The 27,685-nt window shown below is 45.6% G+C and overlaps 2 protein-coding genes across 4 annotated transcripts in view; one reads left to right on the forward strand and one right to left on the reverse strand.

The window, feature by feature from the left end:
- Positions 1 to 8,884: 8,884 nt before the first annotated feature.
- Positions 8,885 to 27,319, reverse strand: KNOP1 (lysine rich nucleolar protein 1). 2 transcript variants are annotated; one of them, XM_044232819.1, is made up of 5 exons: positions 27,240 to 27,319; positions 23,438 to 24,360; positions 19,659 to 19,727; positions 12,046 to 12,123; positions 8,885 to 9,451 (listed from the first exon to the last, which is right to left on the reverse strand). In XM_044232819.1, the coding sequence occupies exons 2-5, from the start codon at positions 24,356 to 24,358 to the stop codon at positions 9,140 to 9,142; spliced, it is 1,380 nt and encodes a 459-aa protein (XP_044088754.1). In that variant the 5' UTR covers positions 24,359 to 24,360; positions 27,240 to 27,319; the 3' UTR covers positions 8,885 to 9,139. The 2 variants fall into 2 exon arrangements, with proteins under 2 accessions (XP_044088754.1, XP_044088756.1); XM_044232821.1 differs by lacking the exon at positions 19,659 to 19,727.
- Positions 27,320 to 27,385: 66 nt separating this feature from the next.
- The window catches only part of IQCK (IQ motif containing K), a 122,859-nt gene continuing 122,559 nt past the window's right edge, over positions 27,386 to 27,685 (forward strand). For both annotated transcript variants that reach the window (XR_006382355.1, XM_044234087.1), the window contains exon 1: positions 27,386 to 27,575. Coding sequence is in view for 1 of the 2 variants with exons in the window: in XM_044234087.1 (XP_044090022.1) it covers positions 27,389 to 27,575 (187 nt within the window). In the remaining variant the exon portion in view is untranslated. The remainder of the gene's footprint in view (positions 27,576 to 27,685) is intronic.

A 27,685-nucleotide genomic window follows, 5' to 3' on the forward strand; every position in this document is an offset into this window, starting at 1 on the left:
ACACAGTAAACACCCCAGAAACAGCGGGTTCTGGCAAACAGGATACTGCATGGCACTACAGGCCCTCTTCTTCGTAAGCCACCACTTTCACAAACAGGGGAGGCAGCTGACCTTCCTAACAGAAACAGACACACAGAGTAAGACAAAATAAGGAGATAAAGGAATATCACAAATGAAAGAACAAGACAAAATTGAAACAAGGGAGCTAAACAGAATAGAGACAAATTATATGTCTGATAAAAAATTTAAAGTAATCGTCATAAAGATACCCAGTGGACTGCAGAAAAGAGTGGAGGACCTCAGATCCTTTGACAAAGAGAAAACAGAAGAACCAATCAGAGATAACTCAATAAATGAAATTCATACTACACTAGATGGAATAAATAGTAGATTAGAGGAAGCAGAAGAATGATCAATGACTAGAGGACAGAGTAATAGAAAGAATCAAATTAAACAGAAAAGAGAAAAAACAATGAAAACAGACTTAGGGAACTCAGCACTACTATCAGCGTAACAACAATTTGCATTATAGGGATCCCAGAAGGAGAAGAAAGAGAAAAGGGGGCAGAAAGTTTAAAAAATAATAGCTTAGAATTTCCCAAATCTGGCTAAGGAAACAGAAATCCAGATCTGAGGCACAGAGCGCCCCCATCAAAATCAACCCAAGGAGGTCCACACCAAGACACATTCTTAGTAATTAAAATAGCAAACAGCAGTAATAGAGAATTTTAAAAGCTACCAGGGAAAACAGTTACATACAAGTGAAACCCTATAAGGCAATCAGGTGATTTTTCAGCAGAAATGTTTGCAGGCCAGAAGGGAGTCGCACAATATATTCAAAGTGCTGAAAGGAAAAAAACCTGCCACCAAGAATATCCAATCCAACAAGAGTATCATTCAGAATAAGAGAGAAAGTGCTTCCCAGACAAATAAAAGTTAAATTCATGACCACGAAACCAGCTGTACAAGAATGTTAAAGGGGACTCTGAGTAGAAAGGAAAGACTATAAAGAGGAGGAAGAAAAGCAAAAAGCACAACAGTAGGAAAATTAAGTGTATCTATAAAAATCAGTCAAGGGTTTCACAAAATAAAAGGATGTAAAGTATGACACCATATACTTTAAATGGGGGAGGGGGGTAAAGAACAGATTCAAATTTAAGGGACCATCAACTTAATATAGACTGATGTATACATGTTATTTACAAACCTAATGGTAACCACAAATCAAAAATCAGTAATAGACATGCAAAATGAAAGAGAAAGGAGTTCAAGTATACCACTGAAGAAAGCCAGCAAACAGTGAGAAAAGAGAGCAAAAGGAACAGAACTACTTAACAACCATAAAACAAGCAACAAAATGGCAATACATACATACCTATCAATAATTACTTTGAATGTAAGCAGCCCAACTGTCCATCAATAGATGATTGGATAAAGAATATGTGACATGTACACACTTGAATATTACTCAGCCATAAAAAGAAAATCTTGCCATTTGCAACATGGATCTAGAGAGTGTAAGTGAAAAAAGTCCGAGAAAGACAAATACCATATGATGTGGAATTTAAGAAAACAAATGAACAAAGAAAAGAGAGACAAACCAAAAAACGGGTTTTTTTTTAAAAAGATTTTATTTATTTATTTGACAGACAGAGATCACAAGTAGGCAGAGAGGCAGGCACAAAGAGAGAGGAGGAAGCAGGCTCCCTGCCGAGCAGAGAGCCCGATGCGGGGCTCGATCCCAGGACTCTGGGATCATGACCTGAGCTGAAGGCAGAGGCTTTAACCCACTGAGCCACCCAACCGCCCCAAAAAACAGACTCTTAACTAAGAGAACTGATGGTTACCAGAGGGCAGGTGGGTGAGGGGTGGGTAAAAATAGATGAAGACTGCTTATTATGATGAGCAGTCAGTAATGTACAGAATTAGTGAATCACTGTATTATGCACCTGAACTAGTATTACACTGCATATTAACTACAGTGGAATACATACATACCTAAGAATAAATTTAACCAAGGTGGTGAAAGAACTATACTGAAAATTGTAAGACACTGATGAAAGAAACTGAAGGTCACATAAATAAATGGAAAGATATACCATGCTCATGGACTGGAAGAGTACTGTTAAAAATGTCCATACTGGGATGCCTGGGTGGCTCAGTTGGTTAAGCAGCTGCCTTCAGCTCAGGTCATGATCCCAGCGTCCTGAGATTGAGTCCCATATTGAGCTCCTTGCTCCGCAGGGAGCCTGCTTCTCCCTCTGCCTCTGCCTGCCACTCTTTCTGCCTGTGCTCGCTCTCGCTCGCTCTCTCTGACAAATAAATAAAATCTTTAAAAAAAAAATGTCCATACTACCCAAAGCAATCTACAGGTTCAGTGCAATCCCTATTAAAACACTTATGGCATTTTCCACAGAACTGGACAAACAATCCTAAGATTTGTATGGAACCACGAAAGGTCCTGAATACCAAAGCAATCTTAGGACAGGAAAAACAAAGCTGGAGGTTGCACAATTCCAGATTTCAAACTACGCTACAAAGCAACAGTAATCAAAACAGAACAGTACTGGCACAAAGACACATAGATCAACAGAAGAGAACAGAGAGCCCAGAAATAAACCCACAGTTATATGGTTAATTACCCTATGACAACAGATCCAAGGATCTAACAATAGGGAGATAGACAGTCTCCTTAATAAGTGGTGCTGGGGGAAATGGACAGGTACATCAAAAGAATGAAACTGTACCACTTTCTTACACCACATACAAAAATATATTCAGGGCACCTGGGTGGCTCAGTTGGTTATGCAACTGCCTTCAGCTCAGGTCATGATCCTGGAGTCCTGGGATGAGTTCCACACTGGGTTCCCTGCTCAGCGGGGAGTCTGCTTCTCCCTCTGACCTCTCCCCTCTCATGCTCTCTCTCTCAAACAAATAAAGTAAAAGAAATCTTTAAAGATTTTATTTATTTATTTATTTGTCAGAGAGTGAGCACACATGTAGGCAGAGTGGCAGGCAGAGGCAGAGAGAGAAGGCGGCTCCCCACTGAGCAAGGAGCCTGATGCAGGACTCGATCCCAACACCCTGGGATCATTACCTGACCACCCAGTCCCAAAAGTAAAATAAATCTTACAAACAAAAATTCAAAATGGATTCAAGGCTTAAATGTAAGGCCTGAAACCATAAAAAACTCCTGGAAGAAAACCTAGGCAGTAAACGCTTAGAAATGGTCTTAACATATTTTTCTGGATCTATCTCCTCAGGCAAGGGCAACATGAGCAAAACTAAGTAACTGGACTACTAAAAAGCTTTTGCACAGCAAAGGAAATTATCAATGAAACAAAAAGGGAAGACTACTAAATGGGAAAAGATATATGTAAATACTTGATAAGGAGTTAATACCCAAAACATATAAAAAATGCAAAAATTTCATACAACTAAACACCAAAATCCCTCAAATAATTCAACTGAAAATGGGCAGAGGACCTGAGCAGGCATTTTTTCCAAAGAAGACATATAGATGACCAAAAGATGAAAAGATGCTCGACATCACTCATCACCAGGGAAATGCAAATGATAATTACAGTGAGACATCACCTCACACCTGTCAGATTGACTATAATCAAAAAGACAAGAAATAACAAGTGTTGTGGAGGGTGTGGAGAAAAGGGAAGCTCCATGCATTGTTGGTGGAAATGTAAACTGGTGCAGCTACTGTAGAAAACAGTACAGAGGTTCCTCAAGAAATTAAAAATAGAAATACCATACGATCCACTTCTGGGTGTTTACCCAAAAGAAACCAAAAACACGATTCAAAAAAATATATACAACGTTATGTTTATCCCTGCATTATTTACAATGATAGCCGAGATAAAGATACATGCTACATGTCCACTGATAATATGGTATGGGGACACACACAACACAAAGGAATATTACTCAGCCATAAAAAAGAACAAAATCTTGCCTTTTCCAACTACATGAATACACTACAAGCTTATGGTACATGAAATAAGTTGGAAAAAGAAAAATACCATATAATTTCATATAATTTGATTGTAAAGAAATAAATGAACAAACAAAAACAGAAACAGACTCAAAAATCAGAGAAGATACTGGTGGTTGCCAGAGGGCAGGGAGGTGGGAAGAAGAGGGAAATAGGCAAAGGGGACTAAGAGATACAAACTTCCAGTTATAAAATAAGTAAATCACAGGGATATAAGTAAGCAGAGGAAATACAATCAGTAATATTTTAATAACTTTGTACAGTGAAAGATGGTAATTATACTTTCTGTGGTAGGCATTTTTTAATGCATATGAAACACCAAATGACTATGTTGTACACATAAAACTAATAATATGTATGCCAAATACTATTAAAAATAAATTTTAAAAAACACAGTGGTGGATTAGAGAAAGTGAGGTCAAATCTGCAACTCCCTCTGTGGCTTCAGTGGAAAGTATTCTATAACTGAATAAACCTCCCAAAGGAATGTTTATGTTCATGACTGTTCATTTAATTACTTCTGACTCTCTTCATCCAGAAGAGAACTTGTCTAAACACACTGTTCTGTTCGCTCTGCAGCCATAATTCTAAACTGCATGTGATTCTTTTTTTTTACCACCAGATTTTTGGAATCTGGAATCTGATTCTTGTATTACTGCTGATGAGCTTCCACTGACATTTTATTTTCAATCAGTAAAAGCATTAATATTGATTGGTGGTGATTCACAGCCTGGAAGTCTGCACTCAGGAAAATGCACCCATTTAATCCAAGTTGTGGATTTGGAAGGTATAAAATGGACATAAATTACATATCCTCTCTACCCTGTGAAATATAGGATCATAGTTCACACAATCTCAGTAAAAGCGGCTAAAATAATTTAAAAAATAAATTTGTATTAAACTCCTATTTTTACTGAACAGTTTAGGACCAAAGAATATGCTATGGATTTCTTGGCCAACGGAACTGTGAATTACTCCACCCCCTCTGCCCCAGCCTGAGAAAAGAGCCAACATTAAAGAACAGTGGATACTGAAGAATAACCCTTTTGCTCCCCTTTACTGGACAAAACATACAGAAATTCAGAAAACATGGTGGTATTGCTCAAATATTACCAAATGACCTTTATTTCACAAAATTATTTCCATTAAAATGATCTCATATACCACTGTTAACTATATGATACCGTTTAAATGAAACACAATTGGCAAATTCACAAATACCCTGCTTTAAGTCCTTTTTTCTACTCTGAGGTTGTTCTTACCGGACAGTGTTCATTCCCAAGCCTGAGTAACGTAATGTTCTTAAATTGACATGAATTTGGACTTTCGTATTAGGTTGAATATTCATTACACCAAAGGCGCTTCAGAACCATCTGTCACCAGGCCCAGGCAAAGGCTCAGATTTTCTATGATCTTTTGTGGTTTTCCTCAGCCCATTACTGAATCAATTAGCCAGTCTCTGAAAATCATAGCCTACAGGGGATGAAGTCTACTGTTATTACAAAGGACAACAGAACAATAAAAATTCAAAAAATTTTCGGAAATAAAGTTAAAAAAAAATGAAGAAAAGTTCTGCATGAGACCTATACAACTTTTCTATTGCTGCTTTAACAAATTACCACAAACTTAATGGCTTACAACAATACAATTCTTTCATTTTTCAGATCTACTTGTTCCGACTCCAACAGGTCTTAGGGGATTTTCCCTCAAAGTGAAGGTGTGGGCAGGGCTTTGTTGCTTCTGGAGGCTCTGCGGAAGAATGTTTTCTTGACTTTTCTAGCTTCTAGAGGGCACCTGCATTCCTTGGCTTGTGGCCCCTTCCTCTATCTTAAAACCAGCAACAGCTTGTTGAGTTTTTTTTTTTTTTAATATTATATTTATTTATTTGACACGGAGAGATCACAAGTAGGCAGAGAGGCAGGCAGGCAGAGAGAGAGAGAGGGAGGAGGAAGCAGGCTCCCTGCCAAGAGCCTGACACAGGACTCAATCCCAGGACCCTGAGATCATGATCTGAGCCAAAGTCAGAGGCTTAACCCACTGAACCACCCAGGCACCCCTTGTTGAGTTGTTCTTACAAGTCTCTTCCACATTTCTGCCTCCCTCTTCTATAGTTAAGGGCCTGTTATGATTAAACTGGGTCCAATCAGACAATCCAGGATAATCTTATTTTAAGGTCACCTGACTAGCAACTGTAATTCCATCCGCTACCCTCAACTCCTTTTTGTTTTGTGTCCTAATACTCCTAAGTTCTCATGACTGGGACATGGACATCTGGGATGGGGGTGCACAAACCTGAATAATTCTGTTTGTAGAGCTGAATATACAATTTATTTTAGAGGAGAACTTTGTCTACCTAGCAAACACTTTTGATGGGCCAGTCTAGATATGGAAAGCAAGCCTCGAGGCAGGGCCTAGTGGGCTAATAAGGCAAAAACAGCAGCAATCACTGCAGAGACGCAATTAGGAAATCATGAGATTTCAGCGATGGCTGGATACAGACAACTGTAAGGAGGGAAGGACCCTGTCATAGAGAAGGAGGGTCGGTCAAGTGAGAAAGCCAAGGGAGAAATGAGAAAAGGGCTGTTAAATATTCAGCCAAGACCCTGACTGTGCTATATGCCAAGACTTCTCTTGCCCCAATTCTGAGTAAAAATCCCCAAACCTCCTCTTCAAGTGGAAACATGGTATGTTCCACAGAGTCAAGACATCAAGAACATAGATGACACACACAAAAAAACCCCTTGCAGATTGATGGCACTGGACATGGGAAAAAGGGGCAGAGGTGGCACAAGCCAATGTTGTTTACCGTACAAAGGCGAGGGCCCAGCTAACACAGGAAGCTCAGAGTGAAAGTCCTCCCGGGACTGCGGGACTGCTACAGGACAGAAACCCGCTCTCTGAGAAATGGCATCTCTGCCAAGACTAAGTCCATTCTGAGGTCATTGGAGATCCTGCTGTCAGCTGTTCCACCTGCACTGGCTAGACCCTGCTTCAGAAATAAACTATCATAAACCTTCCCCTGGGCCAGTGGAACTCTTCAGCCAATGGTGACACATTAGGTTTAAAACTCAAATCCCATTACACAAGACTACATATACTAAATGACAGGAGGGGAAAGGCCTGACCATCACATGCTAATGAGAACTATCACTTTGGGGACAAGACAGTGGACAAATGATCAGCGACTCTCCAGAGTCACCCAAGAGATGGCAGAGCACAATCCTTCCTGACAAGCCAAGGCAGGCCCAAGCTGTAGTGTGAGCTCTTGGCAAGTTAAAAACAATTAGAGAAGCAGTCAGTACAGTGAGTGAATTCCTGTAGTGTTGATCAAGGCCAGGAGAGATTTATTCCCCTGTGAAAAGAGGAGGTGCTCCGAAGGAGCTAAATCAAAGGCAGAACCTTACCTTCCCGGCATTTAGATGGCCTCTTTCATTATGTATCTCAACTCAAGGTTGAGTCCATTAAAGGCCCAGTTCACATTCCGAGCAAAGTGGCCCCTCCTGAAACATCGCGAGCATGGATCTGCAGGACTCCTGACCTGGCCAATGCTTACTTGCGCCCAGGCAGGCCTGCCTCACCTCTGCCCAGTGGGACAGTAGTGGACTCCACGTTTGTCCCACCACCAGCGTCGGCTCCTCACTCTTCCTTTATGACTGGCTTGAGGAGAATCCTCCTCCACATGCCAGGGGCTGGCTCAGAAATGGGCAAAGACCCACAGCTAAGCAATGAGCTATGAGGAAAGGTCTTCTGGAACGTTCCTTGAACCACAAGGTTTTTCTTCTTCCTCTGGCAAGTTCTAATATCTTGATATTGTGCCTACAATTGCTATGGCCATTCTTTCAGGCAGCCCGATGAAACCAATAGGGTGGATGGAGCAGAGGAAAAGAATGTTTCTCTGTTAAGTCCCCTACACATCAGGATTTCCTGCCCAGTGACAGACTGAATATCCTGCTGTTAGTTAGGCCTGCCTGAGCTGGGATGTCTATAGGAGGCATTCAGGCCAAGCGATGTGAAAACGTCCCACTCAGAACCTGTATTTTCAGATGGAAACTGCTAGGTGAATGAAGAAGGTGGCCATTTGTCACTCAGGTCATTGTACCTGGAGCTCTGTGAAGCTGGTTGCAGAGTCCAGATATGGTAACAGTGTCATGATGAGGCAACTTCCTGCGTCGTGCCCGCACATTCAGGACTGCCGGCATTAGACCTCCGCCACCCAAGTCACCTAGGACTCTCTTCCTTGTGGTCACAAAGATTCTAATAAACATATCCCTGGGAATTTACCGTTGGTTCACTAAGACTAACAGTCTCTCTAAAATGCTAAAATGGTTAGAATTCAGTTAAAGCATGAAGGTTAAATCCAAGCTCAACACTGAGGATGGAAGTCAGGAGAACCAGAAAAGGCAACATTGGTTTAGAAACACTTTTCCCAAATGGAGAGGAAGCTCAGCCACATCTGCCTGGTGGCCATTCAGACCTCTTTGCCTAAAGGTTCTCCAGGATGGGAAAAGAAAAAGAGCTTGCCCTTACCTGTTGACCATCAGTTCTACTTCCTATTTGAGAGTTAGACATCTAACAAAACCTCTGTCTCTTCAATCAAGAGACTTCATCCCCCATAAGTATTCCTGGTAAAATTCCCTAGAAGAGGACATTAGGAGTAGTGAATAGTGATACAGGACGTGGGATACAGAAGTCCAGCACTTGGCACTTACTGGTTGGGTGAACCAGGGCAATTTTATTACTTCATCCCTGAACCTCAGTTTCCTCATCAGTAAGATGGGGATAATAGCACCTAGTTAGTTGATAATTACTGACTACATTAATGTGAGGGAAACACAGTAGTACGTACCTGGCACATACTAAGCACTCAGCAAATTTAGCTATTATTTATATATGTTGATGTCTTCACACAGGGATGGAATGCTTATACACAAAATAGTAGGCGTTAATCACTCACATGTTCTCTTGGCTTCTGAAACACGAGCTCCCTGACCCCAGTTTGTCCAAGCACATGGGCAGAGTTTTCAACTTAATCTCTGCAGAGATTTGATCTGAGACAGTTGTCAGATGGCTTTCAACTGCATAACTGAACAGTAAAAGCAATTGTGGCTGTTTTGAAGGATAAGACAGTAGAGTTTAATCTTCAAACTTAATTGACTTGGAAGCATTCCTGTCAATATAAAAGATTTTGTCTGGCATGGTGGAGAAGCCCAGGCCAGCGCCCCGCTTGTGCTTCCAGCTCATGGCCCGGTCGTAGTCCTGCTGCAGGTTCCGCTGCAGGGCGTCAGCTGCCTTCTTGCTGAGAGCCATGTTGGGCCTTCCGCCTGTGTTAGAGGGGCGGCTGAGCGAAGGGGTCCCGTTTTTAAAGCCGCCCATCAGTTTGAGAAATTTTAGTTTCTGTTCCTCATTTTCAAAACTAGCAGTATCCCACTGGCCAAACTGAGTTCCCTGTGTTAAGAGAAAAAAAAGGTGGTTATTTTCCTGATTTCCAAAGCCCTGCCCTTTCGCCAACCCCAGCCTCACCAGGGAGGATCCAGCTGATTAAATGCTGGCTATGTGCCAGGCACAGTGCTCATCAACACATTAATGAATTGTCCTCTGACTTCTAACAAGAGCCCTATGAGGAATACTGTCAGCATCCTCGTTTTACTGATAAGGAAGTGGAAGCCTACAGCCTAACTGCGGGCACAAGCCTCATTAATGGCCCTGCTGGAATCCCATCTCAGGTCTGGTCTACACCATGGCCCACCATAAGAGCTGCCTGTCTGCTTTACTCCTCCCCTCATTCACAGCAAGGAGTACGGCACACCTCAGCTCACCTCCAACAATCTCACCTCCCAACACACCTCGACACACCTCCCAGCCCAGCTCACCTCACCTCACCAGCTGGCCGCCGGCTCTTCCCTCAGCCTAAGGTTTCTGACAGTTGGAAGGAGGCGGCCGCCAAGTGGGAATCTCAAATGCACATCTCTTCGCACAAGCACAGCATTTTACAGCAGGGAGTGGAGGCCCAGAGAGGTCAAGGGTCACACAGCTGAGTCCACGGCTGCGCCAGCCCAGGAACTCCAGGAACTCGGGGGTCCCAATTCCTATACAGAGTACTCCACCACCTATCCATGAATCATCCACGTTCAAGAAAATGCAAGGCAGGACCTCAGAGGAGCTGCCTAAGAAAAGACCCCTGTCCTTCCCGGATCTGTGGGACAAGAAACACGACTCAAGAAAACAATGACTTAGAAGTCACACAGACCCAAGGATCAAGCCCACCTGCGTGACCCTGGTCAAATTACTTAAACTCTCTGAGATTCAGTGTCCTCATCTATAAAACAGGAGTATAATAACCCTCTCACAGGGCTTCATCGAAGGACTGAATCAGATTTTACACCAACAACCCAGAGCACAATGTTTGGCAACTTTGAATCCTTAATAATTTGTCATTCTTCCCAAACCACCCCAATTGCTGACCTCCATACTGCCTGGGAACTTTCCACTTGCAAGTCAAATCCCAGTTTAGCACTTATTTCTAGGTCAGGTGTGGAAGAACAGTAAGAACCAGTCACTGGTACCCCTGCCCTGAGTGAAGCAGTGAGAAATTCTTCCAGCTTCACAGTGGCCCAGATGAAGGCATAATTACAGCTTCCCGGTCCTACAATTTCTAGGATAAGAAACCAGCTCTGACAGTCCTGCCCTGGGTCTGAGCACAGGCTGACCAGTCACGGGTGAGCTAGCTCTTCAAGGGCTGCTGACCCATTCAAAGTGGACCCTCCCGCAGGGGTCCACAGCCAGTTCGAGTCCTCACCACATGCCTCGGCGTCAAGTGGCCTAGGTCCTGGGAGGCAATGCCACCTAAAGTGTTCCCAGCAGATGCCACCCCTCTGCTCTAGGATCCTCCTTCTCCCCCTCAGGTCCTTCTAGGTACAGCCTCTGAGGCCACAGGTTCTGAATGATGCTGCCCTGTTTCTTGTCTTCCTCAACTCAATGAGGGTTTCTATCAGCTCTGCTCAGCTCATGAGGCTGGGGAGAAAGGACAGAATACCCAGAAGGAAGAAACATAACAAAGCCCCTCTTCATACCCCACCGGGCCAGAGTAGGAGTCTCATTTACAGGGTGTGGAAACTGAGGCTCAAGAGAGAGGACACTGCTTGCCTCGAATCCACAACTAGAAAGTGGCAGAGCCAGAAACTGAACTCAGGTCTTTTGATCCAAATCAAGTGTTCTTTCCTGTGTTAAACTATGAAGGCTTAGGATAATTCAGGAAGGCAAGGCTTCCCTGTCATATGGATCCTTCTTTCCCTCTCTCCCAAATCCAATCTATTAACAAGTCTGGTTGGATTATGAAGCTGGTTTCTTCTCTTTCTCTACCCTCTGCCACCATCCCAATCCTCAGGCCTGGAGGCTGAGCCTTCCAACCCCCTCCCCACTTACTCTCCATAAAGGCCCTCCAGCAGCTCCCACAGCACTTGGAGCCCAGTGCGCACTCCCTACCATGGCCACCAAGGCCGGCCTGGTATGGCCCACCACGTGCCCACATCCCCTCATCCCTCTTCAGCCTGACCTCCTGGTCACTGTGGTGCACTCTCTCCTGTCCCATCATCTCGGGCCTGGTTTGGAAATCTCCCACTCCAAATGGACCGTGTAGGCAGTCCTGAGAGAGGCCTGCCCCACACTGCTCTCGCCTCTGCCTCCTGCTCTGGTCCAAGCAGCCTTTTGAGGTCACCATCCACTGCTGGAAAGTGCTTTTCACATGCCCTCAGGGACTAATGTGTGGGACACCCCACCTGTGCACAGCAGGAGACAAAGGTTCAGGCTGCTTATCTTGCTTCGCCAGCACTCCAGGAGGGAGGCAAGCACCCCTTTCAGAAGGAAGGGAGTTAGCTTAGGACAAGCGGTGCAGTGAAGAGAGCCGGCAGGCAGACCGGGCCAGCCTCTGGGGCTGGACTAACATGGTCTCCCATCACTCTGCTCTTCACGGCGCATGGTGAGGAAGGAGTTGTCAGGATGTCGGGGTATGCAACCGACCAGAGCCTGAACATCAAACTTACTGTCCACTTCCTCGGTTCAGAAGCTTCTGTTTTGCCTGACTCACGATCGATTTCTTCTTGCAAGGCCTTTCGCCTCACCTGAGGAAGAGAGAGGAAAGAAAGAGGGAAATGGGACACAGCTGTTTTCCTCTGAGCTTAAAACCGAGGAGAGACAGGGCAGGAGGACAGGAGGGTGACAAGAGGGAGGGCAGCTCTCCTGTGCTGCAAACTGGGGCAGGTATTTGTCAAAAGTGTCCCCTAAGTATCCCAAGGCTGCAATCGCTTGGCCTAAAATGGGCAGCCTCATTAAGCCTTGTTTTGGATTAAGAATGAACTTCTTTTAAGAATGAACCTTCCTATAAACTGAGCCTTATCCACCTTTAGCACTAGAACCATTTTTGTCCGTAATAGCCATACCGGGTAGAAACTTCCTAAAGCATATTGCCTGAAGCCCTGACGTCCTGTATAGAAGATATTGTAGTTAACTTTCGGGATAGCATTGTTTTCTAGAAAGAGCACTGGAGTCAGGCACAGGCTAGTTTGAATCATAGCTCTGCCATTAACTTGTGTGGCTCTGGGTAAGTCACTCAACCTTTGTGTACTTCAATTTATTTATCTGCAAATAGACAAGAAATATCAGCTACCCTGGAGGATAAATAGGAGAGAATATCTATTTGGTCTTCATCCAGTTTCTGCACAAAGCTCCTAAACCCCTTGGGATTTCCTAAGTAAGGAAAGTAATCAATGTATCTTTTGTTATGTTAATGAGGCAAATGCCAGAAAGTTCTTAAGAATGGGGGCTGGTGGCCAGCTGAATCAACCCTATGTTGACAGGGTTGGAACTTTCAGTCTCACCTCCAAGACCCAAGGAGGGAAGAGGTGCGGAAGGGTGAATCAATCATGAAATGGCCAGTGATTTAATCAGTCGTGCCTATATAATGAAGTCTCCATAAAACCCCCAAAAGAGGGGAGTGTTCAGAGAGCTTCTGAGTTGGTGAAAACATGGAGATCAGGGGACAATGGTATTCTTGGAGCGGGCAAGAAAGTTCAGTGCCGTTCCCCATACCTTGCCCTATGCATCACTACCATCCGGCTGTTCCTGATTTATACCCTTTTATTATAAACCAACAATCTAGTAAAAGGTTTCTCTGAGTTTTGTGAACTGCTCTAGCAAATCAGTAAAACCCAAGGAGGGGGTTATCAGAACTTCCCATCCCTAGCAGCCTGGTAAGTAAGAAGCACAGGTAACAATCCAGCCTGTAACAGGCATCTGAACTGGGGCATGGGCAGTCCCACCAGAGGCTGGTGGGACTGAGTCCTTACCTTGTGAGATTTGACACGATATCCAGATATACAGTGCCAGAATTGAGCTGAATGGCAGGACACCCAGCTGGTGGCCAAGAATTGCTGAAGTGGGAAACCCCCTACTCCACATTAAATTGTTGGGTGCAGAATGTAAGAACCTAACAGAATGCCTGGTCCACAGGAGGTATATCTTATACAATGTTGCCAGCATGGCTGGAAGCCACCATCAGTGGACTAATGACCCTGCTGTTTGATATAAAAGCTTTCAGGACCAATATCCCTGATGAACATAGATGCAAAAGTCCTCAGCAAAATGTTAGCAAACTGAATCCAGCATTACATTAAAAGGATCATTCACCATGATCAGTAGGATTTATCTTAGGGATGCAAGGATGGTTTAATATCTGTAAATCAACCGAGGATAACAAAATGAATAAAAATCATATTCATCTCAGTACATGCAAAAAAAGCATTTGACAAAATTCATCACCAATTCATGGTAACAACTGTCAACAAAGTGGGTATAGAGGGAACATACCTCAACATAAGAAAGGCAATATATGAAAAACCCACAGTTAGTATCATACTCAATGATGAAAAGCTATAAGCTTTTCCTCTAAAATAAGAAAGAAAAAATATCTATCCTTATCACTTTTATTCAACACAGTACTGAAGTCTCTGCTACAACAGTCAAAAAAGAAAGAAAGAAAGGGTTCCCAACTGGAAAGAAGTAAAACTGTCACTACTTGCAGATGACATAATACTCTATATAGAAAACCCTTAACACTCCACCAAAAACTGTTACAACTAATAAACGAACTCAGTAAAAGCTACAGGTTACAAAATCAATATACAGGAATCTGTTGCATTTCTATACACTAATAGCAACCTATCAAAAAGAGAAATTAAGAAAACATCCCAGGGACACCAAGTTGCCTCAGCTGGTTAAACGTCAAACTCTTGATTTCAGCTCAGGTCACGATCTCAGGATCATGAGATCTTCTGCTTAAGATTCTCTCTCTCCCTTTACCCACCTCCCCCGCCCCCAATGGCTCTCTCTTTAAAAAAAAAAAAAAGAGAAAGAGAAAAGAAAACACTCCCATCTACAACTGCATCAAAAAGAATAAAATGCTTAGGAATAAATTTAAGCAAGGAGGTGAAAAAGGTATACTCTGAAAATTATAAGACACTAATGAAAGAAACTGAAGATCACATAAATAAATGGAAAGATAGGGGCGCCTGGGTGGCTCAGTGGGTTAAAGCCTCCGCCTTCAGCTCAGGTCATGATCCCAGGGTTCTGGGATCGAGCCCCGCATCAGGCTCCCTGCTCAGTGGGAAGCCTGCTTCTACCTTTCCCACTCCCCCTGCTTGTATTACCCTCTCTCGCTCTCTCTCACTCTCTGTCAAATAAATAAAATCTTATTTAAAAGATATACCATGCTCATAGATCAGAAGAATACTGTTAAAATATCCATACTATCCAAAGTGGTCTACGGGTTCAATGCAATCCCTATCAAATACCTACAGCACTTTGCATAGAACTGGAACAATCCTAAAATCTGTATGGAACCACAAAGACTCTGAATAGCCAAAGCAATCTTGATAGAGAAAAAGCTAGGGTAAGCACAACCCCAGATTTCAAACTACACTACAAAGCAACTGTAATCAAAATAGAATGCTACTGGGATGCCTGGGTGGCTCAGTTGGTTGGACGACTGCCTTCGGCTCAGGGCGTGATCCTGGAGTCCCGGGATCGAGTCCCACATCAGGCTCCCAGCTCCATGGGGAGTCTGCTTCGCTCTCTGACCTTCTCCTCGCTCATGCTCTCTCTCACTGTCTCTCTCTCTCAAATAAATAAATAAAATCTTTAAAAAAAATAAAAAATAAAAATAAAAATAAAAAAAATAGAATGCTACTGGCACAAAAACAGATTAATGGAAGAAAATACATAGACCAGAAAGAAACCCCACATTTATATGGTCAATTAATCTATGACAAAGGATTCAAGGATAGACAATGGGGGGAAACAGTCTCTTGAATAAATGATGTTGGGAAAACTGAACAGCTACACGAAAAGGATAGAATTGGTCCACTTGCTTATACCATACACAAAAATAACTCAAAATGGATTCAAGACTTAAATGTGAGACTTGAAACCATAGGAGTCCTAAAAGAATCTGCTTTTCTACGACCTTCTCCCCTCTCATACTCTCTCTTTCAAATAAATAAAATCTTAAAACAACAACACACACACACACACACAAAAGAAAGAAACAAAGAAAATACAAGCAGGGCACCTGGAGGACTTGGTTAAGTGTCTGCCTTCAGCTCAGGTCATGATCCCAGGGTCCTATGATGAAGCCCTGCATCAGGCTCCCTGCTCAGTGGGGAACCTGCTTCTCCCTCTCTCTCCCCCTGCTCATTCTCTCTCCCTCTCAAATAAATAAAATCTTAAAAAAAGAAAAGGAAAGAAAACGTAAGTGATAAACACTTGGATATCAGGCTTAGCAATGTTTTTCTGGATTTGTCTCCTCAGGTGATGGCAATAAAAACAATTGGGATACATCAAACTAAAAAGCTTCTGCATAGCAAAGGAAACCATAAAATGAAACGGCAACTTACTGAATAGGAACATGATACAGGTGACCCTTGAACAAGTGGGGACGGGGGCACTGATTCCCTGCACAGTTGAAAATCCACATATAACTTTTGACTCCCCCCAAATTTAACTATTAGTAGCCTACTGTTGACTGAAAGCCTTACCAATAATATAAACAGTTAACACAGATTTTGAATGTTATACTTATTATATACTGTACTCTTACCACAAACTAAAGGTGTTAAGAAAATTGTAAAAAAGAAAAAATACATTTATAGTACTGTATCAAAAAAAAATCCATGTATTCACGTACTTGTGCAATTCAAATCCATGTTGTAAATATATTCAACAAGGGGCTAATATCCAAAAAATATAAAGAACTCAAACAATACAAAAACAAAAAAATTTAAAAATGGGCAGAGGACCTGAAGAGACACTTGCCCAAAGAAGACATACAAAGGGCCAAGACACATCAACAGATGTTCAATATCATTAATGATCAGGAAAATGTAAATCAAAACCACAGTGAGATATCACACCGCACCAGTCAGACTGGACAGTATTAAAAAGACGGGAAATAACAAGTGTTGGCAAGGATGCCGAGGAAAGGCAACTCTTGTACACTGCTAGTGACTATAAATTGGTGCAACCACTATAAAGAACAGCATGGAATTTCCTCAAAAATTTTAAACTTTTTTAAGATTTTATTTATTTATTAGACACAGAGAGATCACAAGTAGACAGAGAGGCAGGCAGGAGGGCGGGGAAGCAGGCCCCCCACCGAGGAGAGAGCCTGACGTGGGGCTTGATCCCAGGACCCTGAGATCATGACCTGAGCCATGACCCACTGAGCCACCCAGGCACCCCCCTCAAAAATTTTAAAAATAGAAATACTATATAAGCCAGTAATTCTACTTCAGGTGTTTACCCAAAGAAAAGGAAAACACTGATTTTTTTAAAGATTTATTCGTGAGAGAGAGAACAAGAGAGAAGAAACCCAAGCAGGGGGAGTGGGACTGGCAGAAGCAGGCTCCCAGCAGAGCAAGGAACCTGATGTGGGGCTCAATCCCAGGACCCTGGGATCATGACCTGAGCTGAAGGCAGATGCTTAATGACTGAGCCACCCAGGTACCCAGAAAACACTAATTTGAAAAGATACATGCACCCCTATGTTTATCCCACTATTATTTATAACAACCCAAGATATGAAGGCATCCTAAGTGTTCACTGATAGATGAATGCAAAAAGATGTGGTATGTGTATACATATTACATAACACACACACATACACTGCACCCCCAATACTGTGGAATATTACTCAGTCCTGAAAAAGAATGAAACCTTGCCATTTGCAACAGTATGGATGGGCCTACAGTGTATTATGCTAACTGAAATAACAAAAAAAAACCAAACATAGTGACTCCTAAAAACAGAAAACTAGTGGTTGCCAGATGGAGGGTTATAGGCAGATGGGCTCAACAGGTGAAGGAGATTGAGAAGTACAAACTTCCAGTTACAAATCAATCACAAGCATGTAAAATACAGCACAGGGAACATAGTAATATTATAATAGCTTTGTACAGTGACAGACGGTAACTATGCTTTTTGTGCTAAGGATTTCATAAGATACGTAACTACTGAATCAACAGGTGGTACACCTGAAACTAATGTAATTGTAAGTCAACTACACCTCAATTTAAAAAAAAAAAAAAAAGCTTCCAGGGCCTTGTCCTCCCTTTTAAGGGTTTAGGTGTAACTTCAGCTGCCCTTATTTGTGGCCTTTCTCCCTCCCCCCAACTTTTTTTTTTTTTGCATAGAGAGAGTGAGAGCAAGCGAGCACGCACGAGTTGGGGGGGCAGGGGTGGAGTAGTGGCGGTGGGAGACGGAGAGCATCTCAAGCAGCCGCCACACCCAGTGTAGAGCCCAACATGAGCCGCAATCTCAGCACCGAGATCATGACTTGAGCCGAAATCGAGTTGGGACTCTCAACCAACTGAGCCACCTGGGCATCCCCCTCCTCCCTTCTAATCTGCCACAGGCTTTGAATCAAAGTGACTGTTTCTAGAGCCAAGCTGACCATTTACGTAAGTTTAAAACTACATAAAGCAAAGTGACAACTGTAAAAGAGAAAATTATGATATATACCTGTAGTGGAACCATGCTCCACATGTGGAATGATACAGATGTGCATATACCAAAATGAAAAGTAATTTGCCAGTTAAATGATAAAAGTTAAAAGAACAGTATACATAGCATGATTGCACAGTGCTTTAAAATTACACATATATAGTTACAAAGGAAAAATCTGGAAGACTATAACAAAGAGCTAACAATGATCATTATTAGGTGGTAGGATTTCAGGGTGCCTTTCTTTTCAGGTTGCAATTTTTTTGACAGTAAACTTTTAGCACTTATGGGGAAAACAGGAGAGGTAAAACAGAAAGCTTCACTTACACTGAGGTAATGCAGCACCCAGGAAATGGTTAAAACTCTTCTTAAAAATTGTCAAGTAATCAAAGTACTCAGCAGGCACAAAAAAGAAATAAAGGATTGTTGGCGGGGCCTTGCCCATAGGAAGTACACTCTCAGAATTCCAGACTTTACTTCCTGACTGGCTGAGGGCACCTGGGAAAGGAACTGATGGAAGGTCCCAGTCAGGTCAGGGCCCCACCTTTGTCCTCTCTGTGCGGCTGCCCAGCTCATTACCTTCGGCCCTGACCCTGGGGAGCAGTGTGCCTTCGACCTGCAGAAGGCTGGGGAGCTCCCACTCTGAGGGGCTTGTGCTTCGTGCTAGGCCCGCTCCTGGGCTGTCAGCATCATCTCATGGATCTTCTTGGCCCCACTTCAATGTATCACCTCCAGGGAGAGTTCCCCAGGGCCTCAGAGGCATTAAATTTGGAACTTCTGTGACATCTTACAAACCTCCTCATATTCCGCTCATCTGCTAGCAACTCTCTGGTTTCCTTTTCTCCTGGAGTAGAAGGGCCATGGACCAGGGGTCATCTCTGCATCACACCCTGTTGCTTCTCTCCAGCCATTACTTGCTGACAAAGCAAGAGGACGTGGTCAGGGTAACAGCTGCCACTTATTAAGCTGCTAAGTGCCTCACAAACATGACCTCATTCGGTCTTCGCAGCCACCTATATGAGGATCAATGAGCTCAGTGACTGCCCAAGTTCACCTCGTTAGTAATGGTACAAAGCCAAGCCTAGGCTGTTACCACTCTGTTCGGCCAGGTGTCATTTGGTCCAGGACCATACAAATACCCCAATTCCAGAAAGTCATGCTCTAGTACAGGCTGCATCTACCTACAGATCTGGGTACGGCAGAAGAAGATCCACAGTAGAATAACTTCTCTCAACACTCCTGAATCGAGGCCAGGAGATGGCAAAGCACGGGCTTGGCTGAGCACATGCTCCCTGCCCTGGCTACAGTTCCTGGGGTCACACTTCTGTCTCCCCCTGCAGCAATTACAAGCAGCAGAGCCTCAGCCTGGGATTCTGAATGACCCGTTGGCCCCTGAGTCAAAGCTGTAGTAGTGAAGGGGTCTCCCAGCATGAAGTGGGGGAGGCCAAAAGTTCCCTGCCACCAGAAGTGTGCCAGAGGCTGGCTGGTGGCTACTGGGGTCCCTGACATCTCTCAGACCAGAATCTCGTTGCCTTGTAGGAGACAAAAGTGTGACAGGCGGGTGGCAAGACACACGGAAGAGGGGTGAGGACCTGGGGCATACCTGGTCTATGTGCGCCTCATCCATGTTGCCTTTCTTTTCCAACACCACCTCTAAGTCTGGGTCAGGCTCCTGCACAAAAGGGCAAATGGAGTAAGAGTCAGGCATACAAAGGCCTCTGCCCCAGCAGCTCAGCAGGGTGAGATCATCAGAGTCCAGAAAAGACCCAAGACCGCAGTACCTCCTTAACCCCTGCCACTTACAGAACTTCTGACATCCTCTTGTGGAATCGTGGAACTATTCTCACTGGTTCGCCCCTCAAAACAAAGGCACTGACCTATCTGACATCTGAAGAAACTAAGGCTTAGAGAAGTGAAGCGACCGTCAGGAAGTCACTCCCCGCCCCCACCACAGCTCAGGAACAGGGCCGACACTAATGCACGTCTCTTAACTTGGGCTTGGTGTACCTTTCCTGCCACACGGACATCATCTTATCTCCCATGGCACCAAACCAGTAAGAAGGGAGAGGCCAAGGGTCCTGTTGGTGGTGGGGGGATGGGAGCCAGCTAGCAAGGGACAGGTGGGCATAGGGCCTTGGGGCCTGATTGGGGGGTGGATGTGGGGAGAGAGACCCAAACCCAGTTCTCTCCTCCACACTGCTCCCCCTCCTACCCCACTCCCAGTCACTGCCTTTTCTCCTGCCTGGGCAAGCACAAGTCTTTAACACCTGCTTTCTCACCCCCCAACCTTGCTCCATTCTGCACAGCAGCTCAGGTGAGCTTTAAAACCTCAATTGGCGGGGCACCTGGCTGTCTCAGTAGAGCATGAGACTCTTGATCTTGGGGTTGTAGGTTTGAGCCGCACACTGGGTACAGAGAGTGCTTAAAAATAAAATCTTGGGGCATCTGGGTGGCTCAGTCGATTTAAGTGTCCAACTCCTGATTTTGGCTCAGGTCATAATCTTAGGGTTGTGGGATCAAGCCGTACGTTGGGCTCCACACTAAGCAGAGTCTGCTTGTCCTTCTCCCTCTGCTCCTCTCCCCTCCTTTACCCACTTGTGGGTAATGCACCCCTCTGCTCCTCTCCCCTCCTTTACCCACTTGTGGGTATGCACACGTGCTCTGTAACAAATCCTTTAAAAAATTTTTTTAAAACCCTCAAGGGAAACATGTTATATATTCACCTTAAACTTATACCATATTATATGTCAACTATAGCTCAATTAAGAAAGTAAAACTTTAAGGGGAACCTGGGTGGCACAGTAGATTAAGCATCTGACTCTTGGTTTCAGCTCAGGTCCTGATCCCAGGGTCCTGAGATTGGGCCCCACATCAGGCTCTGCACTTGGTGCGCAGTATGCTTGAGATTCTTTCTCCCTCTCCCGCTTCTGCATGTGAGCACTCTCTCAAATAAATAAATCTTTGAAAAAAAAAATCTTAAATAAAATAGAAATTTAATAACTCAATTGGATCACAGCCCTTCACTCCCCAAAACCCTCCAGAGGCTCTCATCCTGTTTACACAAGGCTCCTGTGGCCTCTGCAGTCTCTAGCACTTGGTCCCCTAAACTACCAGCTCCTGCTACACTTTGTTCTTTCCAGACCCCCTGCGCTCGCTGTTCCCGCTGCACAACTGACAGCAGACGCTGCTTACAGGTCTCTGCTCCCATATGGCATCCTCACTGGGCCTGCCCTGGGCATGCTTACATGTGCCACACTCTCTCACTGGCCTCAGCCCCCATGGAACCCTCTGACAGTGAAACCTTGGGCCCGCCACTTTCCCTGGTCCTTTGGTAATGCAAGTGCCACGTTTCCGACATCCTTACTTTAGGTGTGCTCTGCCTGTCACCCAGCATCACGTGTGATGATCCCTCAAAGGCTCTGTTCATGCACATCACCCATCCAGACCTTGAAGATATGTGCATTTCCTGACTCGGTGGGCTTGTCCTTGGTAGCAGAGCCCCCATCGCAGGAGATGTGAAACAGAGGGGAGTGACCTTTCACTGGACTCCAGAGAGAAGGGGTCCTAGATTCTGATAGGGGTTAGGCTCCCACCTCTGGGGTTCTTCTTGGCCCCAACAACTTCTAAAGAGACCACTAAAGCCAAATCTAGTGGACTAGGGCAAAATTGGGGGGAAATCCAGAAACCAGAACTACCTCTTGTAGGCCTTGATATGGAAGCCACCCCTGCCAGCCTCCTCAACTCTCTCTGGCCAAGCAGAGCTCAAGCCACACAGACACCTTCCTGATGACCTTGCCCCGGGCGGGGGGTGGTCATCCATCAGTCAGTATTAACTGAGCCTCTCCAACGCCAGAGTCAAACTTCAGTTAAGTGCTCAGTACACAGTAGCCATCATTCTTACTTGAGGACCACAGGGCAGTGGGAGGTCTGAGCTCACGTAGCTAGTTGGTATAGAACTGAGAAAAGAATCCGGGGCTTGTTCCAATATAAGACAGTCACTTCTTGGGCTCTAATGATACTGGAATCTATGAGAAGTTACAAGGCAGCTTCTGAGAAAGGATGAAACCTCAAGTTCAGAAGCCAGATTGGGTTGAAAGCCCAGCCCCACACTGTACCAGGTGGGTGATCTTGAACAAGGTATGTAACTCCTCTGAATCTGTTTCCTTGTCTGTTAAATGAGGATGACCACAGCAGTGATTTCACCAGACTGATGTGAGGATTAAACGGGTTAATACCTGGGGAGCATTAGCTTAGTGCCAGGCACAGGATTAGGTGTTCAAGAAATTTCAGCCATCGCTACCCCAACAGGCCAGACATCCACTTGGAGTAGGACACGTACCACCTCATTACCTCCGCACATGCACACACACACCCCAAAGAGAGGAATGGAGGTGTGGCCCTGGTACAGACACAGCCCGTGGAGTCCAAGAGCTCAGGCTCATCTCCTCCCTTCCTTCCTGCACTCAAGGAAGCTTGTCAGGATGGAGACAGTGGATCTCTGTTGTCTTCATCAGACCATCAACTCTTCCCTTCCTCCTGGCAATCAGGACCGGGTTTTCCTCTTAAAAACTGTCTTTTCCCCCTGACTGCGGACAGTGGGGTTCAGATGGGATGGATTCCCTAGGTCTCTCCCCCGGCTTAAGGTCAGGGCTTCCAGCTTATGTGATCTAATCGATGCGTGTAGAGCAGCCCTGAGACTTCGGTAATTGCTTCTCGCAGGGGCACTCTCTCCCTCTGGGGGTAACCGAACTACTAGGATGAAATCCTGGAGCCACTGAGACCATCTTGCTGTGGGGTGGGAGGGACCAAAACCAATGGAGAAAAAAAAATATGAAGAGAAATGAAATATGAAGGGAAAAATATGAAGGGAAAGGCACACTGGCACCTCCTGCAATCCAAATCTATTTGATCACTAAATCATGTACACGGAGCATAGAAAATAAGCTCGGATAGCCACAGACCATGTCAACGCAAACTATTTGGTTCCTGAGTTTTGGACAGCGAGAGGCAAGAGTTCAGAAAGGGAGAGATTCAGCTAAAAAATTTATTCCAATTTATTCAGATCTTGAGTGGAGATAGTGAGGACCTGGTTAGAGTTTCAGTAACAAGGGAAACCCTTAATACTGAGGATATTCCATGAGCCCCTAGATCCAGCCATATCTGAAAGTAAATAGCTTTTAACCTTTTCAGTTACATGTCTCAAGATCTCCTTTCTGACTGAAGTCAGTTTTATCAGGGTTCTGGTGGCTACAAATGTGTCTCTCACACACACACACACTCACACAAACACATTTATTTCTCTTGCTCTCTCTCTCGTTCCCCCCACCCCAATTTCCACCCTTATTCTCCCAAAGCAGAGTCTAATTCTGAAGAAATGCCTACCTCTTCCCAAGGTTCTTCCGCTACTTTGCTCTCTTTCACCTTCTTCTTTTTACTCCTCTTCAGAGCTGGCTCCTCAATACCTGGCTGCTCTACCTTTTTCTTGGACTTCATTTTCTTCTTTGCGGGGGACTTGGGGTTTTGTCCTATTGGGATGTATTCTGGAGCCTCAAGTTTGACTGGCTTCTTAGTTCCTTTCCTAGGGCTGCTCTCTACAGACTTGGAACACTCAAGGTGCTCTTCTACGGAGGTATCTCCCTTAAGGTGGATTTTCTTTTTCTTCTTCATCTTCACGTTGCATTCCCTGGGGCTGCCCTGTTTCCTTTTCTGCCCTGAGCCTGTCTGCTCCGCACCATCCTTCCCCACTGAGCAAGTGTACAGAGTATCCCCAAACTCACGGAAACAAGGGTCCTTGGCTGATGCAGCTGCAGCCTCCCGGGCCTTCTTCTCCTTCTTGTGTTTTTTGGGCTTCTTGCCAACTCGGGTCACCTCCTCAACCTGTCTAGTGTCTGGGGAGGTCCTCCCTCTTGAGCTAGAAGGCATGGCCAGAGGTTTTAAGGACTTCCTCTTTTTTTTCTTCTCCCCACCTTGGAACTCAGATGAACCAAGAACCTGCTTCCTGGGGGTGACCAACTTCTCTGTCCGTCCAGCACTTAACACGGTCTCGGGTTCTAGGTGCTCCTGGAAAAGGGTACTAAGGCCCTTCTTTTTCTTCTTTTTCTTCACCAGAGGCATCTCAGATGCCTGCCCTAGCTCCACACTCTTCGAGGGGAATGTTGCTCTTGTGGGACAGATCTCAGTGAAGTAATTATCACTGTTTAAAACTGAGTACTGAGTCTCTGGTTCTTTGACTACCTTCTTTTTCTTCTTCTTTTTCTCTGGGACCCCAAGGCCCGGGTCTCCTTTGTGGGTTTTCGTAATCATTCCTGAAAAGAGAAATGGTACAAGTTATCTCCATACCAAACCACCCCATGTACAATTCCGCTAGTTAGTGCCAAGAGCCACAATTTTTTTTTTTTAAGATTTTATTTATTTATTTGACAGAGAGAGATCACAAGCAGGCAGAGGCAGGCAGAGAGGAGGAAGCAGGCTCCCTGCTGAGCAGAGAGCCCGATGCGGGACTCGATCCCAGGACCCTGAGATCATGACCTGAGCCAAAGGCAGCGGCTTAACCCACTGAGCCACCCAGGAGCCCCAAGAGCCACAATTCTGAGTGGCTAGCCTGAAATGTTAGAGGATGGGAAAATGGGAGTCATTCCTTGCGACAAAGGAAAATGTGATGAAAGTAGAATGGAATTTAAATTCAGACAGCCCCAAGTTCAAATTCAAACTGCTCCCTCATTAACTTAAACCCCAGTCGCCCAACCTCCCTGAACATTAATGTTCCCATCTGGAAAATGGGGTGGGGGAGATGGTGAAATAGACCACTTCCCTCTCAAAGGGCAAGAATATACAATAACCCCTGGAAAGGGATTCTCTTTCTCACTGCCTTCCTTAAATCTCTGATCCTAGTCACCCATCAAACAAATTTACCCATTGCCTACCCTGTGCCGGCCATTGAAGATACAACTGCAATCAAATCAGAGATTAAATGCTCCCCTCAGGGGCTTACCTTTCACTGAATGAAGGGGACAGAAATGCTGAGGTCAACTCTACCTGCTAATTCCCACCAGAGGCAATAAATATGGCACAATTAACCCCTTACCTTGGTTCATCTAAGCAACTCTTTTCCTTTGTGTCTGGAAATTAATTCCCCCCACCTGCCCCCTGTGTGACTTTCCCTCCTAACTACCTTCCCACGTGGCCAGTAATAAGAATGGTAACAAGATATGATGAAGGCAGCCCCAGCTAAGACTGACAAGACCTAGGTTCAAATGGTGACTGACGCCCTTTGCTCCATAGCGTTGGTTTCTTTTGGCCTCAGTTTCCCCATCCATAAAGAGGCACTGAACCAGATCAAATGCTGCCAGGGATTGGGGAGGTGTTGGGGGCCACACCCTGCCTGCTTCACTATTTCTAAATTTTCAGATTACCAATATTTAGCAATTGAAGATGACACAGAGCAACCTAGAAAGCCCAGCTTTGCGGGGGGGGGGGGGGATGTCATAGGCAACTGTGGGAAGGGGCTGATGCTCCAAGTACATTTTATCTTCCAGCTGGGCCACTTCTCTCCAGTCACCACACAAGCTCCTGCTGCTCCCTGGACTAGGTGACATGGAGACACTCAGGGAATCACAGGAGGTTTGGATAGTGGGAGGGAGAGGTCGGGAGTTTCTCCACCCTGAAGCTCCCTTTAGCCTCGATGCCCCAGGGAGCCACACTGGGCTCACATGTGGCTAATGCCACACCATTAGCAGCTTCGAAGAGCCAGGCCAGGACTAAGCCATAGCTCAAGTTCATTTATAACTCGTGCCAGGAGCACCTGGTAAGTCAAGGATATACCCTCTCTATTCACTCTTTTCCTGTTTTCTGCTGTATTCCCAGAGCCTAGCTCTGCACCTGACACACAGCTGGTGTTCGACAAATACTCACTAAATGAACGAATGCCAGAGATACAGAGAGGAACAAGATAAAACACCTGCTACCAGGAAACAGGTGTAGGCTGAGAAGAGGTGTGATAATGAAGATACGGTGATAAAATCAAGGCTAGTGGTGAGGTCCCGGTAATGAAGTTCATCTAATCTGGCTTACCAGTTGTCTGGAAAAAGTTTCTAGAACAGAGGTTTCCAGCTTAGGCAACTGCGGGATGGTGGTGTTAACCCCTTTAAAAAAAGGAACTGAAGGCGGGCAGTTAGGGGCTGCAGGAGACAGGCTGGTTTGCAGATGCCTTGAGCTATGCAAGTGGACAGGAAGATATTCGGTAGACAGGTGGATACGTGGGTTCGAGGCTCGGGAGTGACTGGGCTGACATGAAGTTTTTTTTAAAAAACACTCATAAATAAATATATGGATGGTAATTAAGCCTCGAAAAGAATGAGCCTAAGACCTCAGGGAAGCAGGAGGGCAGAGGAAAAGGGGCCTGCAAAGGAAGAAGGTGCAAACCTGGAGAGGGTGGAGAGAGACAGAGAAAGAGAGAGAGAATATGATCGCGCGAGCGCCCCGAGAGCGCCAAGAGTGCCTCAGGTGGAGGAGTGGTCAAGGGATCTGATTAGAACAAAGAACTTAAAGGGGGACTGTAGTCACTGAATCCCCTTTCATAATCCTGCAGCTTCCTTCCTCTACAGCACTGAAGATCCTGCTCTTCAACCCTGCGACCCCAGATAAATTCGCTCCAAGAGGAAATTCGACTCTTACAGTGTGTCTCCAACAAAAGCAAACACTTTCTCCAAAAAGCCCTTTTAAAACCTCGCGGTAGTCTTCCGAGGACCGGTGTGAAAACCCCATCTCAGACTTGCCGAGGCTTCGAGACTTGAATTTACTTATCTTGGGTCCTCCAGCCAGCAAGGGGCAAAAAGGACTCGAACGCAGCCTGCGCTCTGCACAGGGGAACACACACCCCACGGCCGCAGGCGGCTCACGAGCAGGAAGCAAGGGAGCCAGGAGGCGAGAACGGTCCCTCACGGGCTCCGCCGCGCCACAGCTTCCGCACAAACACACAGGGAGGGATTACGCGGGATCCCGGCCCCGCTTCAAGGCGGGAGAAATTCCAGGCCGGAGCGAGCGCACACGGGCGACTGGGGTGGGAGGGATTATGTGTGGATTTGAGGTACCGGTCACCCACTTCTCCCTCAGTTCTCCGCGCAAGTCCCCAGACCCCACCTCTAGACCCCGCGCCGCCCCTCCAGTGCCGCTCCTCAGCACTCACCCGCACGCCAATCTTCCCCGCCTCCACGTGAAAGCCAGCTCGGCCGCGACCCGGAAATTAATCTCCAGTCGCTGGCCCGCCTCCTTGAGTCCCGGCTCCTTCCGGGTCGTAGCCGAGCCCGGAGGGCGGTTGCCGTAGAAACCGCGGCCATGGCGGCACTGAGTCAGTCGAGTGGTGGCACAACCCAGCGCGAGGAGCCCGCCGGCTCCACAGAGTCGTCGGACACTGTCCGGACGTCAGTGCCCATCGTGTCCACCGTGTCCCCCGAGCTACCCTTTTCGCCAGGACAGGGCGTGGAGCCTCCGGGCAGGAACCTGTGGGAGCAGATCTGCGAGGGTAGGCAGCCCGGGCCGGCAGAGAGGGGCGGGACTCGCCAGGCGGGGTCCGCGTTCTCTGGGCGCCTGACGTGCGTGGCCCCTGTGGTAGCCGCGCGGCAGGCCCGCCAA

The sequence above is a fragment of the Neovison vison genome, chromosome 14 (genome assembly GCF_020171115.1).
Source record: "Neovison vison isolate M4711 chromosome 14, ASM_NN_V1, whole genome shotgun sequence".
NCBI classification, from domain to species: Eukaryota; Metazoa; Chordata; class Mammalia; order Carnivora; family Mustelidae; genus Neogale; species Neogale vison.